The sequence below is a fragment of the Gossypium hirsutum genome, chromosome A08, assembly GCF_007990345.1.
Source record: "Gossypium hirsutum isolate 1008001.06 chromosome A08, Gossypium_hirsutum_v2.1, whole genome shotgun sequence".
Taxonomy (NCBI): Eukaryota; Viridiplantae; Streptophyta; class Magnoliopsida; order Malvales; family Malvaceae; genus Gossypium; species Gossypium hirsutum.
In genome coordinates this window covers 124,912,798-124,931,714 of record NC_053431.1, presented here as the reverse complement: position 1 = coordinate 124,931,714, position 18,917 = coordinate 124,912,798, and the positions used below count along the sequence as shown (strand labels likewise).

At 30.9% G+C, this 18,917-nt stretch overlaps 3 protein-coding genes across 9 annotated transcripts; 1 reads left to right on the top strand and 2 right to left on the bottom strand.

Annotated features, from left to right (window-relative positions):
- The first annotated feature begins 5,843 nt into the window (after nucleotides 1–5,843).
- Nucleotides 5,844–12,376, top strand: LOC107928373 (uncharacterized). 4 transcript variants are annotated; one of them, XM_016859584.2, is made up of 8 exons: nucleotides 5,844–6,081; nucleotides 6,189–6,298; nucleotides 6,981–7,046; nucleotides 8,233–8,315; nucleotides 8,957–9,003; nucleotides 9,540–9,618; nucleotides 9,730–9,797; nucleotides 12,242–12,376. In XM_016859584.2, the coding sequence occupies exons 1-8, from the start codon at nucleotides 5,861–5,863 to the stop codon at nucleotides 12,246–12,248; spliced, it is 681 nt and encodes a 226-aa protein (XP_016715073.2). In that variant the 5' UTR covers nucleotides 5,844–5,860; the 3' UTR covers nucleotides 12,249–12,376. The 4 variants fall into 4 exon arrangements, with proteins under 4 accessions (XP_016715073.2, XP_016715072.2, XP_016715071.2 ...); XM_016859583.2 differs by having other exon boundaries at nucleotides 9,712–9,797; XM_016859582.2 differs by having other exon boundaries at nucleotides 12,218–12,356.
- LOC107928374 (60S ribosomal protein L26-1) lies at nucleotides 10,636–11,235 on the bottom strand. Its single transcript, XM_016859585.2, has one exon. It carries the CDS (start codon nucleotides 11,186–11,188, stop codon nucleotides 10,748–10,750), a length of 441 nt encoding a protein of 146 aa, XP_016715074.2. The 5' UTR covers nucleotides 11,189–11,235; the 3' UTR covers nucleotides 10,636–10,747.
- Nucleotides 12,071–17,947, bottom strand: LOC107928372 (riboflavin biosynthesis protein PYRR, chloroplastic). 4 transcript variants are annotated; one of them, XM_041075213.1, is made up of 9 exons: nucleotides 17,514–17,947; nucleotides 16,676–16,810; nucleotides 15,742–15,841; nucleotides 15,466–15,591; nucleotides 15,053–15,366; nucleotides 14,518–14,637; nucleotides 13,665–13,869; nucleotides 13,424–13,549; nucleotides 12,071–12,473 (listed from the first exon to the last, which is right to left on the bottom strand). In XM_041075213.1, exons 1-9 carry the CDS (start codon nucleotides 17,859–17,861, stop codon nucleotides 12,463–12,465), a joined length of 1,485 nt encoding a protein of 494 aa, XP_040931147.1. In that variant the 5' UTR covers nucleotides 17,862–17,947; the 3' UTR covers nucleotides 12,071–12,462. The 4 variants fall into 4 exon arrangements, with proteins under 4 accessions (XP_040931147.1, XP_016715066.2, XP_016715065.2 ...); XM_016859577.2 differs by having other exon boundaries at nucleotides 13,624–13,869; nucleotides 15,185–15,366; XM_016859576.2 differs by having other exon boundaries at nucleotides 13,624–13,869; nucleotides 17,514–17,946.
- Nucleotides 17,948–18,917: the final 970 nt, after the last annotated feature.

Genomic DNA, 18,917 nt, shown 5'->3' with positions numbered 1-18,917 from the left:
TAACAAAATCATTACGAATTTTTTTTTATCTTTTATATTTTTATATAAAATTTAAATAAGACCGCAATTTGAACTTTAAGCATCATAATAATTCTCAATGTCTCGATTTTATCATCTCAATTAAAACTTAATTTATTTTTAATTATTTTTATTAAATTTTTTTTCTAAAAAAATCTTTCTTTGAAAACAACTTATTTGCCAATTTACATGTGGTTAGCATTTTTACAATAAATAAAGAAAAAAGTAGAGGATTGATTTGACCCAAATAGTTGAAAGCTAAGCTCTTTCACCAACTTCAATAAATTAAGTAGTTAGAGTTTAACATCATATTCATTTTACCAAAAATTTAGAAGATCTTTTTTGTTATTTATTTTTAAATTCAACTCACATGTTGCATGCGTGACATAAAAAAAAAATTTCCTAACTGCTTTGCTAAGGTGGTGAATGTGAATAGAGGGTATTGTTAAAAGTGACATTAAAGGGCTGGACCAGGCGCTGGTCAAGTCTGAATGCGATGGAGACGAATATCATCACAAATTCTGTCTCATATATCTTTCCAACATTGCATGAGTTTTTATTCAGTGTGACAAAATGTTTTTATGTAAAAGATTATGTGGTCGAACTTTGTCATCTATGAAGTTACACTTCATCAATAATTTTTTTTTATATTATAATGTGTCTTAAATCGGTATTAAATAGTTAAATTTTTAATGTGTTATGATTGCTCGGCCAATATTGATTTATATTAATGTGTACTAATTCATATTGATTGATACAAATTTTTTATTATTTTGATTTTTTTATAATTACATTTAAAAGTAAAATATTATAGCTTAATTAAGTTATTAAACTTAATCAATAATTTTATATTTTATATTTGCATATAATAAATATATTTATATGTGTATATGTATATATGAAAAATATTTAAAAATATTAATAAACTTGAAATAATACATCGAAACACACCAATTTCAATATCTACCGATATCTTGCATATTTAGTAGTGGTAAAGATTATATATTATCAATATATATGAAATAACTACTCAAGAAATCCTTATATTATAGAGTTGAGAGCAATTTAATCCCTCTTCAAATTAATGATGCAATTAACTCATTATATTATAAGTTTACGTTTTGGTCACTCAACTTCAAAAAGTTATAAAATGGTCATTGAATTATTTGAAACTTTCCATTTAAGTCACTGGTTATTAGAATTATTGTTGTATGGTCTTCATTGTCTTTTCCTTCGATCTCCAACGCTGACTGCCATATCAACTTGGATATAATTAATGAGTGGTCTTCTACTCGTCGATGAGCATTGAGTGCACCACCAAACCAACCCTCAAATCGTCACTCGGAGCTCGTTAGCCTAACTTAAAAAGAAACTTAACAGCTCAGTGACTTAAATAAAAACTCTCGAATAGTTTTGTGACTTAAATAAAAAACTTTCAAATAGTTTAATAACTATTTTATAAAATTTTGAAACTTAACGATCAAAACATAAACTTACTAATAATTTAATGACCTTATGTAGTTTACCTATATTCTAATCAACTTTTATTTTCATGTAATATTAAGAATTTTATTTCCACAAAATTTCAACTTTTCTTCTATTGAAATTTCAGTAAAAAAAATAGTTTATTTTTTTAAAAACTACCTATAACCCTTTCTCAACCTTTAAATAAAATGATAATACGCTTCAACAAGCTCAAACCCACGATCTTCTATACTGACAATAATACCATTAATACCAATCGAATTAAAATTCAATTAATTTGATTTATTTTTACTAATCTCTATGTTTCTCCATGTTCACCACTTAATGTAATATGATGGACCTACAAGTTAGATGATATATATTTTATTTATATTTATATTTTGATAATGGATTGGATAAGCTTTCATTAATTTAATATAAAAAAGGAACATTAATTAATTATGGAAATGCCAAAAGATTTTGAAATAAATATAAATGGATAATGTATATTAGAGAAGCTTAATGGTAACACAATAATGTTCTTCAATTATTTAATATATTCTTTTAGCCGAAAAGTAATATTATATTACCTTTTTGACTCCATCACAATTTTATATTATATTTATAAAGGCTATCCAAAAAAACTTCATATTATATTATATTAGAGCTGCAACTTTAACAGTAAATTATTATTTTTTATTAAAAATTAGTTACAGTATGTCAGCACGAGGTATACGTAACACACCACATATAATTATTTTGTTATTCTGTTAGTTATACCAATTTTTACAATGGAAATGGATAAATTTTTAATAAGAAATACTAATTTACTCTTTAATCTAATGTATAAGAACTAATCTGTTCATTTCTTTTAGTGGAACGAGCAAAATGCGATTCAACTCCTAGTGCAAGGTCCTCCATGATACTTTTACCATTATGTTGTAATGAATGAAAACCACACTTACTGATCGAAATTTGAGAGTTTAAATAAAATATTTAATTTGAAAAATAAAATTAGAAAAAAAAACCCTATTTAAAATGTAAGTAAACTTGTGCTCTAATATTTAAAGTTCGAGCTTGATCCAACCAAATCTAGATAACTATGTGTGCTATTGATACCATGTATGAATCTGACTTTATCTAATTAATAATAATTTTATTGATTATAACCGGTCATTCTTTAGTTAGAGGTTTTTTTTAAATAATAAAATCTAATTATTATAAAGCTTTTATTTAAGATTTAAAACAAAAAACAAAATTTATTAACTCTTTTGTTACTATATTTATTTTTTCTCAAATTTTACATTTTAAATTATATCGCATAAGATTTAACATCTCATTTAATGGTTGAATTAGCTATTTTAATAACGAAATGACCTAATTAACATAATTAGAATGATTTGATATTTAAAGACCAATTTAAAACGAGCACTGTAGTTTAGAGATGTTATATGGTCTTTTTTATTCTTCTTCTTATTATTATTATTATGGATAATAATTTATATTTTCTCATTTTTAATAAAATTTCGGATAAAATTATATAAGTACTAGTCTTTCAATAAGTATACGGTAATCATACATATAAGAGTAAAATCGATGATCTTTTTGTTTTGGTAAATATATAAAGCTTAGATAATATATTTAAGATAACATCCACAACTAATTTGTCCTATCTGTAATCAATAACGATTGTTGAAGATCATTCTCTAAAAATTCTTATACATACCTTAATGGTTTATCAAAAAGAATCAATTTGTCATTATCGCCATCATCTATCTTTACGATGCTTTGATAAAAAAAAAAAAGAAAAAGAAAATTCAATGTAAAATATTATTTTGACAGGCATTCCATCATTGTCCTAAAACTTGTCAACCTCAATCGTGTTCCGGTTACATATCATTAAATGAACGGCATTTAATCGTAATGGAAAGTCCACAACTAAGCATCCACTTTATAAATGTTTCACATGACGTCCAAATTCTTTTGAAATGACCCTTTTTGTCGTCTACCAAAGCATAGAAAAATTATAATTGTTATAGTAGTCCTCAATTTGAATTTTTCAAGTTCGTAATAAAGTGTCTTGTTTGATATTTAATACTTAATTATATAATTTTATCATATTATTATCATCGTGATTTGGAAATGATTAACGAATAATCAATTGAAGTGGTCACTATGGTTCATATTGCAACAGATTTATAACTTGTAGTATTTGAAGTTGGTAATTTTCGAAATAAAATCGTTAAGCGTTGAATAATGTTTGATGTTGTGGAAATATACATGTTCAACTATGAAGATCAATTTATTCAAAGCAACTTTTCTTAAAATTGAATTGGATCGGATCAAGTAAACGAATCACTTGGATTGTGGAGTTTGGATCGAGATACTATTGGTGTTATTAATCTTTATTAATATGTTGTATTTTGATATTTTAATCGTTGTTTCATAGGGATTGGATTGTATTTAATCTTTAATATGTTAGTAAGTCTTGAACTTTTATATATTTGAGAGACTTGTATAGGTTTCGTAGTTGAGTATCTAGAGCACTCATCATAGTGGAACTTATTTCGTGAGTGCATTTGAAAGAGTGAACACGTTTCGTTTATTGCGTAAGTTCTTAGGAGAAGAACTTAGAGGTGAGTAATCTATGTCTTTAGATATAAAAGGGTGCTATACAAGAGTGTGAAAGAACTAGGTTTACTTTGGTATTTCTTTTATCCATTTTTGTTATTGAACTTGATAGTTAGATCTATTTTGGTCTCTAAATTTAGATTCTGTTAAGATTTGATTATGTGATTAGTGTTACTGGAACATGACCAAATCAAACGGATTGAGAATTGATTAGCATAATGGTCTAAACAAAGGGGTTGAATCATTTGACCCAAACTTTGATTGAAATTGGTAAAAATTGAAAATTAAGAGTTGAATAGGTTGAAATGGCTTAATAATCTTTTTTAGAATTTCAATTATTTTTTTAATTATTGTTGATCCAGCGGTCGAACCAATCCAACGGGAATAGGCGGCTTTGACTTGTTCAACCACCAATTTAATCATTAAAACAATAAATGCGACACTCTAATTATACCACATCATCACTTGAAATCTATATAATTTTTTTAATTTTCAAGTGATAATTTGCCACAATCTCAAAGTCATACATCACCAAACTTTTATATTTTTAAAGTTCAGAGATCAAAATGGACCTAGTCGTCAAGTTCAAGTGCCAAAGTAGAAAAAAATACAAGTACAAAAATAAACCTAGTTGCTAAGTTTGGAGGCCAAAAATTATATCATCCCTTTTTTAAAGGGTTAATATACTATTCGGTACTTGAACTTGATTTCAATATTCAATTTGGTGGTACATGAGTTTGACTTCAATATTCATTTTGGTACCTGAGTTTTTTCAACTTGATACTTATATTTTTATTTGTCTTAGTTAAGTACTTGATTTTGATTTTAATGTTCAATTTGATACCTAAGCTTTTTCTTTTGTCCCAATTACGTACTTGCATTTTTTTACTAGAGCATATGTGTCAAACATTCACTGGCTCATATGATTCCATTTGGTCTAGGTATCAAATTAAACAATGAAATCAAACTCAAGTGCCAAATAAAATATTATCCAATTTAAAATAATATTAGAGGGACTAAATTTCAAATACGTGAAAAGTACATAGACTTGGAGCATATTTTAACCAATTTAAAATGTTTTGCGAAAATGGAGCCGGGCGAAAGGTAGTTTATGTTTATATAAATTTGAGCGAAATATTCTCAAATTATAATTTTTATTCTACTTATTTTTAAAGTTTCAAATTATTCTAATTACATCTCTAAATTATTGGGATTATATCAATTAGGTCTTTCTATTACTAAAATTATTAATTCAACTATTAAATGACACGTAAGATCTTATGCAACATACTTTAAAAAGAAATTAAAAAAATGAATATGGTAAAAATAGATGTTTTAAAAACCTTAGTTTAAAAGTTTTTACAAAATTTTTATCATTCATTTTTTGTTCTCAGTTTTCTTTATTTTTAAAAGTTATTTGACACTATTTTTTTTAATTTTCATTTTAAATTTAGTTACATAAGATTTGACATATCATTTAACAATAAAACTTACAGTTTTAATAATGAAAGGGCTCGATTGATAAAACATTGAAAGTTTGGGAATGTCCTTAGAAATTTTTAAAATCTAAAGACCAATTTAAAATGAAGACCATAATTTGGGGATGTTTAGTGAAATTAGCTCTCACTTTTCATTTCAAATTACTTACGTGGCATAATTTTAGTGGACACTCTAAGTGAGGTTTATAATTTTCCTAATATTTTTTAAAAAATAAAAATAAACGCCCATAATAAGCAGGGAGTTAGGAATGGCGGGAATTTGTGGTCCAAATCCGATTCTACATCTCCACCGCACCACCAGTCAATCACCGTTAAATTTACACAGAGTCCACGGCGGAGCACGGTGGTGTTGCTGCTCAGTTTCACCGGAAAATGAAAATAAAACTAGAACGCCGCCGCTTTTAAGACTGGCAGTGAGTGGTGTTACTGAGTTGCTTAGGCTCTTTTCTTCTTCTGCCCAAGGCAACAGGTAATTTAACTTTTATCCCCCCCCCCTTCTTTCTTTTGAAAGGCAAAACAAAATTAGAGGTTAAAAATGATCTGATAATTTTGTTTACCATCTTGATTTTCTTGAAGAGCTGATTACCAATTGAAGACTGAGGATAGAGATGAAAATTCAGCCTCCGATATTGATGATGTTTTAAGAATCCTTAAAGCTGATTATGAGAATGCTTACTTTGTTACAGGTATACTTTTGATTAATTTTTCTTTATTTTGCTAATTTTGCTGCGAATTTTAAATGATCTTTCAAGTTTTTTTTTTTTTGGGGGGGGTGATTTTCGTGATTTCTTTCTCGAAAGATGTTTTATATTGTTGATTTTCTTTAGTTATTAAAAATATGTGTATCTAAATAGACTTCTTACTGTTCTTCCGTCCTTGAACAGTCACTATCCATAGGCAAATGGTAATAGGAAAATAGCAAAAGCCTAAGATAGCCATTGCTATGTTTTCTACCTTTCATGCTGTAAGGTAAAATTACCTTTGCACTAAATATTTAATTTTGCTCCCTTTACTCAAAAAAATAAATAAATTAGTTCTTGTAACTTAGATAAAAAGTAAACTAATAATTTTATTAAAAATTACATCTATTTCTATGTCTACATGAGGTAGCATGGCACACCATGTATAACAAGCTGATTTTTCATCAGCCACGCTAGTTTTTAACAGTAAAAATTGATGAAATTTTTAACAAAAATAATTAGTTTGCTCTTCAATTTAAAGTACAGACTTAATTTGCCCATTTTTTTAGAAAAAGAGGCAAAATGCAATTTGACTCCAAGCACGAGGGCTTTCATGGTACTTTTACCAGTTTTGTAGCTACTTAAAATAATCTATTTGAAAATGGTGTATTTTATACTTACTGTTCAGGAAATTTCAGTTCTGCAATCTATGCTGAAGATTGTCTCTTTGAAGATCCTACTATTCGATTCCGAGGTTAGATGAATCAAAGTTGTATGTCATAAATGGGATTTATATTGCCGTGTCTAGCATGTTGGAATGTTTATTAATGTCTTTTTTGACACTCAATTGGAAATGTATGCAAACTTTTGTGCAGTGGACTAGAACTCTAATAAAAACGGAAGTTTCCCCGTCAGATGCAACATATGCTGTTAGAGCGTTTGAAAATGGGACAATAAGGCTTTTAAGACATGCTTTAATGTCACTTTCTTTAAGATTTTAATTGCTCTTGGTATAGCATTTAATAGGTGTGCTAAGGAGTTATCAACGCAAAAAAACCTTTGAGATATATTGAAATCCAATGATTGAATACGTTTTGTTTTGATGGAATAAATCCATTGAGCATTGAGTTGTGCGTAGCTAAGCTATCAAACTTCTGTAGAGAACTGCTAGAAAACTTGTGGTGCAAGAAAGAAAAATTGAGAGAAATAAGATATAGTCTTGGAGCGTGATTCATTGCTGTTAAGGCTTTAATTTTGTCTTTAGAATACAAGTTTTAAAACAACAAAAACAGAATAGTGAAAATAACATTATTGTGTTTTATATAGGCACATTGTGTTTTTTAATCACTCAATACATAACTTATGGCACAAGTTACATTTTTCCATAACATAGCAACTTTCTAGAAAATCTATTTTTCTTCATTATGAGTCCTTATACTAACATTGAAAACTACTAACAAGAATTTCTACAACAATATATTACATGAGAATCTTAGAAATGCTTTTGAAGATGGAGAATTAAAACGAAAAGGTTTCACTACCTTTTTCTTGTGAAAACTATTTATTGGGATACTATATGTTTGTTTGTACTGACTAGCTTGTCTAAATGAACCCGTTTGCTTAAAACAGATGAGTAGCTTTAGTTTTGATAGAACTATTTGTTCCAACATATCTCCAACAATTAAGGACGTTTACTTCTGTATATATGAAAAATAGAACATATATCAGCATGAAATCAGTTTATTGTCATTTCTTGTAGTTTAATCTGCTTGGAGTACAATTGGTAATTGATATACCTAGATAATGCTACTTGTCATCCCACTCTCATGTGCATGCATGATGCTTTTACAGTTTAATATTTGATTCTTCTATCAATCATGGTAAAATACCTTCGACTGTCTCAAAATTTAAATAACATTTATGGTCTATGGTAAATTCAGGTAAGGAGCTGTATTCTCGCAATTTGAAATTGCTTGTTCCTTTCTTTGACAGCCCTTCAATTAGATTACAAAAGATTGAGAAGGTAGATCATTCTTTACTATTTGGAACCGACTTAACTGAATATACACACACATACACACATATAAATTCTATTTATATAAAAGATCATTTGCAGTTAGCTCATTTTCAAGCAAGAGCCATTTTTTTATCCAGTGGTAGAGATACTATGTGGTCTAGTTCTGATTATCTCATATGGATCATTAGAAGCTCACACCACGAAAAGACCTGCTAGACGGGAACCGCCTTGTTTCAAGGCCTTCATAGAGCCAACCTTTTTTCCTTAATGCTTAGGCAGAACCTTTGTCGATCTCATGGCTTGAATAGAAAGCAACAGAGGTGGTTAAGCTTGGGTTCAAAGGCGTACATTTACATTTAAAACCCAAGATTCACACACTAGCTAAACCACCTGCACTATTTCCAACTTATCTAGTGGATATCAAGGAGACCTAAGCACATAATACATCCTTATAAGTCTTCATTACTCCAGACAGAAGGATTCTACCTTGAATATATTTTAGAACCCTAGTATTTAAAATGTCTCTTCAAGAAGGCATTGAATTGTGCTTTTATTCTCTCAGCTACTTATAAATTTGCATTATTGGGTTGCTTCCTTTGATCCTCCCAATGTTTTCCTTTGACAAGGTATACGCTTTCTATTTGCAGGGTGCCAACATGGAAACAGATTTTGTAGCGGCAACTTGGAGATTAAGGTGCTTCACTTTCATATCCTATCTGGTTTTGCTGCAATTCATAGTATCCCAATGTGTCTGAATCACTCTAGAAACCGATGCCTACGAATAAGACTATGACAGAGCTGGTGGTTGAAGCGGTTAAACCATTGGGTTTTGATTTGTCTAGCCTGATTAAATAAATTATTAAAAATTCATAAAAATGTAAAAAATTATTAAATAAAAATAATTCAACTACCAATTGAATTGATTCTAAGAGATTTACTTAAAAACCGATTCAACTCCTTCATCCGAACCGATATACCAGTCAATTTCCGGTTCATCTATATTATATCTAAATCGCTTATTACAAAAGTAGATATTGTTTAGAGATAACTGAATCCATGCTAAACCTTTTTTTTTGGTTAATATCTATGTCACTTGGACTCCACGTTTATATCGAATATGACTATGTTTCAAAAATGACCCTTTTTTCTAAGTTCTTTTATTTAAATATGTTGGATATCTGCTGAGCATTATTATGTCACTTTTGAGCTAATATGTATCTTTATTTGCAGAACCTACCTGAAGCTTCCATGGAGGCCTCTTATTTCAGTTAATGGAAGCACCATCTATGAATTGGATGAGAAGCTTAAAGTAAGATAAAAAAGCTTTTATTTTTTTATCAATGGCATTATTTAATTATTTAAATGATTATTTGTGTATAACTAAGTTGAACTTTAATTTCTGATTGTACGGCATGCTGAGAGTTGGGATGTGACAGCACTGGAAGCAATTGGTCAGATATTCACCCCTAGTATTGGAAGGCCAAATGAGTAAGCATTACATATGCTATTTGACTATATTTTAAATTACAGTTGAACATCTTTTTTATTACATCTATTAAAGTTGTTTGATCCTCAAGTTAGGTTACCTACTTTAATCAATTTTCGTTACTTCAAGTTTGTGGAAAAATTAATAAATGATTAGGTATAATGATAAAATATATTATATTACTAAAAAAATATGTAAGTTAGTTATTATACATTAGACTAAAGGATACATTAATCATTTGTACTATTAAAAATTAATCTGATTAATGAAATAACTAAATAATGACATGTGATATATCATGTTGAAATGAACATTCATGATACTTTTACTATGAAAACTCGTATTTTAACTCTTAAATAAAATTTGACTCTTATTTAATCATTTTGAAGTGTTTAACCCTTATTGGAATAAAGCAAGTTTAACCTTAATTTGTACCATTTAGCCAAATTATTTCAACTTAGTTCGAAATACAAAGTAATTGATCTTGCAATTAATAGTATAATCAAGTCAAACCAAACCTAAATAGTCACAAATTTGAGAGCTCAAGCTCAACACAAAATTCAACGCTAGATATTAGATTTCAACTCGATCGAATATCAATTTTTAAACTCGAGTTCAACTCAAAACTTAATGAAGCTCCTCAAAATTAAACTTATTAAGTTTATTTATTAATTTTCATACTCAAACTTGAATAGAAACTCGATTAAATCTGTTCATACTTAAAACTTTTTCTAAATAACAAGGATAAAAATATAATTTCATACTATAAACCTAATTCAATAATTATCAAATCAAATTCAGTTTTTCTTTAGAATTAAACTCAAATAAGGAAAAAAAAAATCGCAAAAACAGTAGCACAAAATTTATAACATAATAAGATTAAGCCATCCAAAAGTTGAAAAAAGTTGAAATTCGCAAAACATAAAAAAGAACCCTTTTTTTTTGTTATGAATCAATCAATACTCTGCATAATATCCTCAGCACTAAACTTAGTACTTTTATCCTTATCGGCGGCAACCCTTCCTTTGGCTTTCCGGTCCAACAAACTCTTCCGGTCCTTATCGAGTCTCAGCTTCGTAATCACCACTTTCGAAGGGTTGACCCCAACATTGACGGTTGACCCATTGACCTTCTCCCGAGTGATTCGCTCGATGTGGATCACCCATTTGCGACGGTATACTTGAACCACTTTCCCTTCCCGGCCTTTGTATGTTCCACGTACGACTTGGACCTCGTCGTCCTTGCGAACCGGCATGGACCGGACGTTGTACTTGGACCGCAGCTCCGATGTCAGTGGAGCACTCATTAGGAGTCGGCGGACGCTTGACGGCGCCGTGAAATGGGCCTTACGGTTCTTGCGCCGTGAAGAGGAGACGCGAGGGTTGTACTTCATTTTGTTTTAGGGTTTTCCGCTTTGGCTCTTCACTGAAGCTGCTGGAGGTAGATAATTTATATAGATTTTAATTTGTTAAGGGAGCCATATTAATTAGTTTTAGGTTAATTGGCAATTTTTGTTCTTGTTTTCGCATTAGGGTAAATTTTTTTTATGTCAAAATTAATTCTCAAACTTAGCATTTGTTCTCGCATTGACAATTATTTTTTTCTCCAAATTAATCCATAACATTTCTTTAAAAATGTGAGACAAAAAATTTAAGTCTCAATGTGGATTTTATGGACTAATTTGAAAAAAAAAATCAAACTTGAATGTGAAAATAATTGTCTAGTTTAAGCCTTAAAATTAGATTAATTATCAAGTTTAAAAATTAATTTGGATTAAAAAAAATCCAAGAGAATGATTGCAAAGTTTAGGCTCGAATAATGCATCAACTCTTTAGGTACTTTTAGATTTTTTTTGGACTTAAATCACATTATGTAATAGATTTGTTTAATTTTTTTTATTTAAGTCCGGATATATTTTTATGATCAATTCAATTATGTTTTGCATTAATTTGAATGTAATTATAGTTATTGAATATGTATTTTTTATGATTATAATTGTACTTAATTTCCTTAAAAATCTACCCTTTATTATTTTCTCATCTAATGCCTACCTCTTTTTGCTACTTTGACAAATTTGGTCCAATTTTCTAAAAGGCATATTGACAAATTGGAGTTACTCTAATTCTTAATCTACTTTTGTTTTCTATTGTGCTATATTTAAACTTGTACACCAGTTAAATTATACATAATGATTAAACTAATGGTCAATTTAAAAGGGATCAAATTGAATAAGTTCGAAACCGAATGCATTTTCTGATAGAATAAGAAAACAAAATTCCAACCGAAAACAATACTATGATAATTTTAACTCAAAACTTAACCTAAACTTTCTTTGTATAATATAAATTGTTACAATACAGATCAAATGTGGGTCTATGCAGGATCAATTTCATTTATTTTCATTTTTATGTACATCATAAAGCTATGCAGGTGTTTTCACTTGCAGCAGATGATTCACCAAGAAACTCTGACCTCAACTTCATCAGCAGCCTGCCAAGATAATTCAGGCCTTCACCATCCCGCCCACCACCCCAGAAAAGGTCATGAGGCGAAGCTTCAACTAGGACCGACCCGGCAGTCGATAGCAACATGGAATTCAAGTGAGGATATATCGAGAACTTGCATTTTAGTGCCCTATACATAACATCAATCTTCACACTTTCCCAATCAGATCTCACCTGCATCATTTAGCTCCGTCAGGGAAAACTGTAATCTCCAAGGCTACGTTACTCAGACTCGGGTGTGAGTGTCGTAGATGTGTCCAATATGGGTACGGTCAGATTTCTCTAATCTTTTTCATGTATTTAGAAGATCCTAGGAGGCTCTATCCTCATGTCCATGTGTTGGACACGAGTGTTAGACATGGGTTCTTCAACAGAAAGGAAGTAACATAACACAGAGGTGGTCAGCCAGACAAATTTGCAACCTTGACCAAACTGGCTTTATTCAAGAAAAATGGAGCACAATAAACTACTTGATATAATAGATAGAAGATAGATCCTAGACCTTTAAAAGAGTTGGAGACAAATATACATCCAATACAGGTACAGTCAGATTTCTCCAATTTTTTTCATGTATTTGGAGGATCCTTGAAGGTCATGTCCGTGTGTCGGACATGAGTGTTGGACATGAGTAGTTCAACAGAAATGAAGTAACATAATTCAGAGGTGGTCAGAGTCTGACAGATAGGCAACCTTGACACAACTGGCCTTAATAAACTATTTGATATGATAGAAGATGGATCCTAGACTTCCTAGAAGTGTTAAAAGTGGAATAACTTGTAATTTTCAGAATTTTGCAGCTCCGAAAATAACAGTGTATCGTTCTATGCCAAAACCAATTTCTAGGACTCTTAATGGTTGCTAATCGATTAAAAACCATAACCACTAGATGTCCATAATTGAATGCTATATAGAATGAATAGCAGATTTGGTCATCCCTGTATAGACCAATCCAAACCACCCCAAACGGAGCACACATGTTGGAGCTTACTAATTTCCTCCAAAACCGGGCATACAACAATAAACTAGAAACTATAGGCATTCTTGTAACATTTAGAATGAGGTTTTAAGCAATAATAGCAACCTTAAGGACTAGAAGAATGTTCGAATTTTTCAGTTAAGCATACCAGATGAGGGTGTCGCCGCTGTGTTAGCCTTCCCAGTCGTGCTGCTTCCTCTGGACTTTTTGCTGATTTTATTTTGTCTATGCAATCCTGTGCTAGAGGATTGCTGACTCCGATGAACTTGTTTGCCTAAAAGCACAAGAGAGCTTTAATGAATGTAAACGTGGTTACGTGTAATGGAGCTTCCAAATAATGGGCAATACCTGGTAATAATGCTCTACGCTAAACCAAGTGACATAATTACCATCTTCATCGGGCATTTGAATTGGATGAGGAGAAAAATTTGAGAAGGCGCCATAAAGATCCCATGTTTTATAGAAGAATATGATGCTTGTCTCAAAAGGAGCAACAGTAGGGTCAATAGCAAAGGTTTCATCTTCTGAAGGAATAGTGGGCGTTAAATCTGGTATAGGCTGAAGAAATCCACTGATGAGCATATCAGGTCCAATCTGCGTTCAAATGCAAGAAGCAAAAGATGCAACACAAATATGAATATGAAGTCAGAAAAATATGCTGTACAGACGTATCCAAATGGGGCATGCAGAGGAAAGGTCATAATAGCAATCATACTTGCTCAAATATTTGAACTTATAATAATAATAATAATAATAATAATAACAAGAACCACCACAATCACCTAGCAATACATGTTCCCATTTATCTCCATTTATTAGTTTGAACTTTGAAATGCAATTTTTCATATTCCCAAAGACAACAAACAGGAAACATAATCAGAACATGGAATAATATGAAATGTACTTTATGTCATCCCCCCAGAAAATGTCTCTTTCCCTCACAACATTTAAGAAACAAATACACAGACAAATAAAAAGTGGGACACATTGATCTCGAAAAACACTTCACCTGACCTAGTTGAGGAAAAAGAGGAAATAGACTAAAATTTCTGACTTGCCCCTAACTCATCATACCACACAATGCTTCAATGAAATAAACCAATCATTTCATCAAACTTAAAATAGCATTTCCTGTTTTTTGCTGTTGCTTTTGTCATTGTTATAGTTGATGCTGCTGTTATAAAGTCACTACTCTATTTATACATTTACCAATAACAGTGAAAAAACATTAAAGATACCAACCTGCTCAAAGCAAACGTCAATCAAATCCAGTGCTTGAGACATCTCAACCATCCCAAGCTCACCCACAGGAGAAGGAGCATTCTTCCCACCAATAATTTTAGGAGCAACAAATGCAAAAACCTACAACCAGAAGGCCAAAATGATAAATGGATAAGAGACAAGTAGCAGAAGCAATATTTGGAATTAAATCTCTATGCCATAAGAGGTTGAGGAATCCTTGATTCATAACACAGACTAAAACTTGCAATAGAAAGACTTAAACTGGCACATAGTTGTCTTTCCTGAAGAAGTCGGAAGGTTTCTAGACAGAGATGTTGGGGTATAAACTATTATTATCAGTTGAATGACATTTTCACCCAATTTTTAGGGCAAAAACATATAATCCATAATATGGATACTGAACACATACAAGAGCCAGAGAAAGAATTGATATCCTATTGAAAGAGAAAGGTCTGAGACTACATAGAATTCCAAATGATTAGCTCTATCCAGCAGAACCTTTAAAGTAAATAAAAATTAAAAACCAAACTATAACCTTGTGTATTACACCCGATGAAATAGCAGATGCAGCTAGAGTTCCTCCACACTCCCATAAAATGGAGAGGTATCCACGGTCATGAAAATATTCCATTACATCCCTAGGGTTTAAGATGTCTAACTCCACTACCTCAACTCCTTTAGATGCAAGATATCTCTGGAAACTCCTCCTTGCTCCCCTTTGTGTTACAACTACAGTAGATACATCAGATAGGTCCCAAAGATTTGCCTCCTCAGGAAGATCAAGCGATTGAGACAGTACAATTCGAATTGGCATATGCCCACCTCCATGTCTTGCTGTCAGTCTTGGGTCTACATAAATAAAAGAATTAGTAGGGAATACACAAACATTCTGAGGTTAACCCGCCACCTTATTACCAAAGGGGCAGAGGTGGTGTTCATGATACTTACTGTCCCTACGCACAGTGTTCCCTCCAACTATAATGGCATCGCTTCTACCCCGTAACTCAAAAACTCGATTCCTAGACAACTTGCTACTTATCCATGCCGCATGTCCACTACTTGCAGCTATTTTACCTATTCCATCCAAGAAACACTGTCTGAAGTGACCCATATATTTAACAGCTAGCTCAAAAGTAAGAAAACAATTAACAACCTTCAATTAAAGTGAAAGAAAAAAATGAAGGATAAAACAAAGACTAAATTTATTTAATGCATAATACTCACCATCAAGGGTCATTGCATACTTGAGAACAGAAAATGGAACACGAGAAGCAGCTCTATAAACAAAAGGTAAGTTGACAAGGAGACATGCCTTTCGAGCTTCCTACAATACAAAGTTCTGATATACTAAGTATAATGGAAAGCATTTTTCATTTGATAGGCAGCATTAGAATACAAGAACAAATCATAATATTGATAGACCAGCAAAAAATAGATGATGAACACAAAGACATCTGAAGCATTCACAAACTATAATCTTCTGGAAACTTGCAATCCCTGGTCAGCGATACTTTGCCATCTAACTCGATGCATTCCCATTAGACATGCTATTCCCTTTCTTCTCCTGAAACTTTGTTTTATAGAATACATAACCCCAATCAGATCAGTAAACCAAAGACCGTTTATCAACAAACTCTATTCATCATAAGTGATGAAAGAAAGATTGCAGCATAGGCTTTGAATCTGCTAATCAACTTGAAACCTTTCAAACAGAACACTTATATTCTTCAAACAGTTACAGATAATGGTTTTCTCCTTTCCCTCTGACAAGGTAGAGGCATGGAGATCAAGTATGACATCGATCAAGGATGTACATAATCCAGAAGGAAACCATAATGATGAAACAATACTTGTGATCCAGATATATCAGTTGCAGAGATATAAAAGATGGAAGGAGCTATAGGTATGCATAATAAGTCTTCCAATAAGAGAAACGCATGCAGGTGGGCAGCAGATGCAAGTTAAATCATTGTTAGAACATCGTATCCCAAATAAGGGAGGAAAACAGATTAAATAAGCGGAGGAAACAAGAAAGAAATGTGTACATTACTATGGTAATAACTTGATGAATCAAAACTCTACCCAGCAGGATTTGTGAGGCAAAAGAATAAAAAATGTGGAAATGAAACATGCCCCACATGCAGTTTAAAAGTTATACCTCCACAAGTTTACTTTGCATATCCTCTCCAAGAACATCAACCTGCAAACCTTGGCTCCTAAATGCACGTATAGCATTTCCTCTTAGATGCTGCAGAGGATGCCTCATTCCAATAACAGCCCTTGTGATCCCTGCCTAATTTACAGAATATCAATGATCTAGCAACTGACATAATAATATGAAAATTAAAGAAAAAAACGGGGGAAAAAAGTTATCTCTGCTAAGTGAAGCGACAGCAGAGGAAAGAAACTACTAGAAACTAATCATGGAATTCAGAAACATAATATAAGTAGCCAAATAAATCATAAACAACACAGGATCAAAGCAACCGGGACTTAAAAAAGAATTATAAATTAAGTCTCTAAGATTTCCAAAGGCTCCAACTTACAGAATTATCTACTCCTAATTTCATCATTCAATAGTGACTTCAACTTCACTTCATCTTTAACTCTAGAGGAGTTCACGGTGCACCTAAGACCTAGGCCTCAGTCCCTTTGGCATTTAGGTTCTGGCACCCAAAAACCTCTAAATGAAATATCAAAGCAGATTATATAATTGTAAATAGATCTATCAAACATTAGCCACTTGACAAATTACCTAGTGCCTTAAATTTCAGTCCTTGTTATGCCAAAAAAACATGCAAATTTAGTAATAAAAACTAAATAGACAGATCCTTGTAAATGCAGAAAACACATTCACTCATAAACTAGTTTTAGGGAAAATCAATTTTGGTATTATAGTCATTGCTACGTGGTTGCTATTTCAATTTTCCCTATGAGATACTACAACCTCTTCAATTCATCCCCAAAATAAAAGGAAAAAAGAAGGCAATTAAAACCTGAACAAGAGCGGAGACGGCGGTGTGATCCCCATGGCAATCTCCAGGCTCCATATTAACATAAGCGGTCGCGCCTCTACACCGTTCGCCGGCGGCCTCAACTGCCAGAACCTCCGCCGGCTTTGTACCTTGGGCATACAAGTAAGCTTCCCCAACCACCTCGGCCGAGGGTGTAACAATAACGCATCCAAAATTTGGGTGCGGGGAAGTAAACCCAGCAGACTTGTCGGATATAAGGGCGGCGCGTTTGATGTACGATAAGTCTTGAAGATGCGAATGGTTGTTGGCGTTAGTAGCTTTGCACATTATTGAAGATGAGGAAGCTACAACTGCAAATGAGAGCGCCATTTTTCAGTTTCCACTGACCTTAGAAGAGAATGTGAATACAAGGATATTGCAATGGTAGCAGTTTCTGGAAATCTGTTTGGATTTAGTAAACAGAGTATATATTTGTTTTTATTTTTTAAGAAAAAAAGTTGAAATTTTGATATATGATATTTGAAAAATAAAAATATGTAAAAAATTTGGAAGAAAAATAAAAAAAAATGTTTTTGTTATCTTCCTAAAATTGATTTACGAAAAATTTTGGTTAAAAAACTTTCGTGAGATTGGAAATTTGAAAATAAAGGTTTTAACATTTTGGATTTAATTGAAGAATTAGGATTGATTTAAATTTATGTAAAAATAATGTATAATCGTTTAATTTTTCTCTCAATTTTTAATTATAAATATGAGTAAATTTTTTTAAAAATAATTAATTTATTCTTTGATGTTTATTATTTTTTTAATCCTAAAAATTAATAATTTTTTAATAAAAATACTAATTTAGTCTTTAATCTAGGATATATAAAACAATTTGTTATTTTTAACAGTAAAAATAAATAAATTTTTTAATAAAAATACTAATTTGCTCTTTGATCTAAGTTACATAAACCAATTTACTATTTTTTAAAAATAAAAAATTTAACAAAAAAATATTAGCTTATTCTTTAATCTAATATACATTAATTAATTTATTATTTTTTACATAAACAAAATACAATCTACCCTTTACAACATCAACTTCAATAACACTTTTACCAAAAACAATATATATCAAACTAGAAATGTCCATACTTTTTCATTTTATATTTAACATTAAAAACTATTTTATTTTATTTTATTTTTGTTAACAACAAAAAAATTTATTCAATCAATTATATTAATTTAAATTAACTTTGTTTTGTTTTATTGTTAACATGGTTATTTATCTAAAAGTTACTCGTTTTTTAGAATAGATTTCTATTTTTATTTAACAAATGTATTTTTTAAAATTTTCAACACTTGAAAGATTTATTTTCAAAAAAAGTTTTAACATAAAAATATTTTATATTTTATCAAACAAAACATGTAGCTCCACTTGTT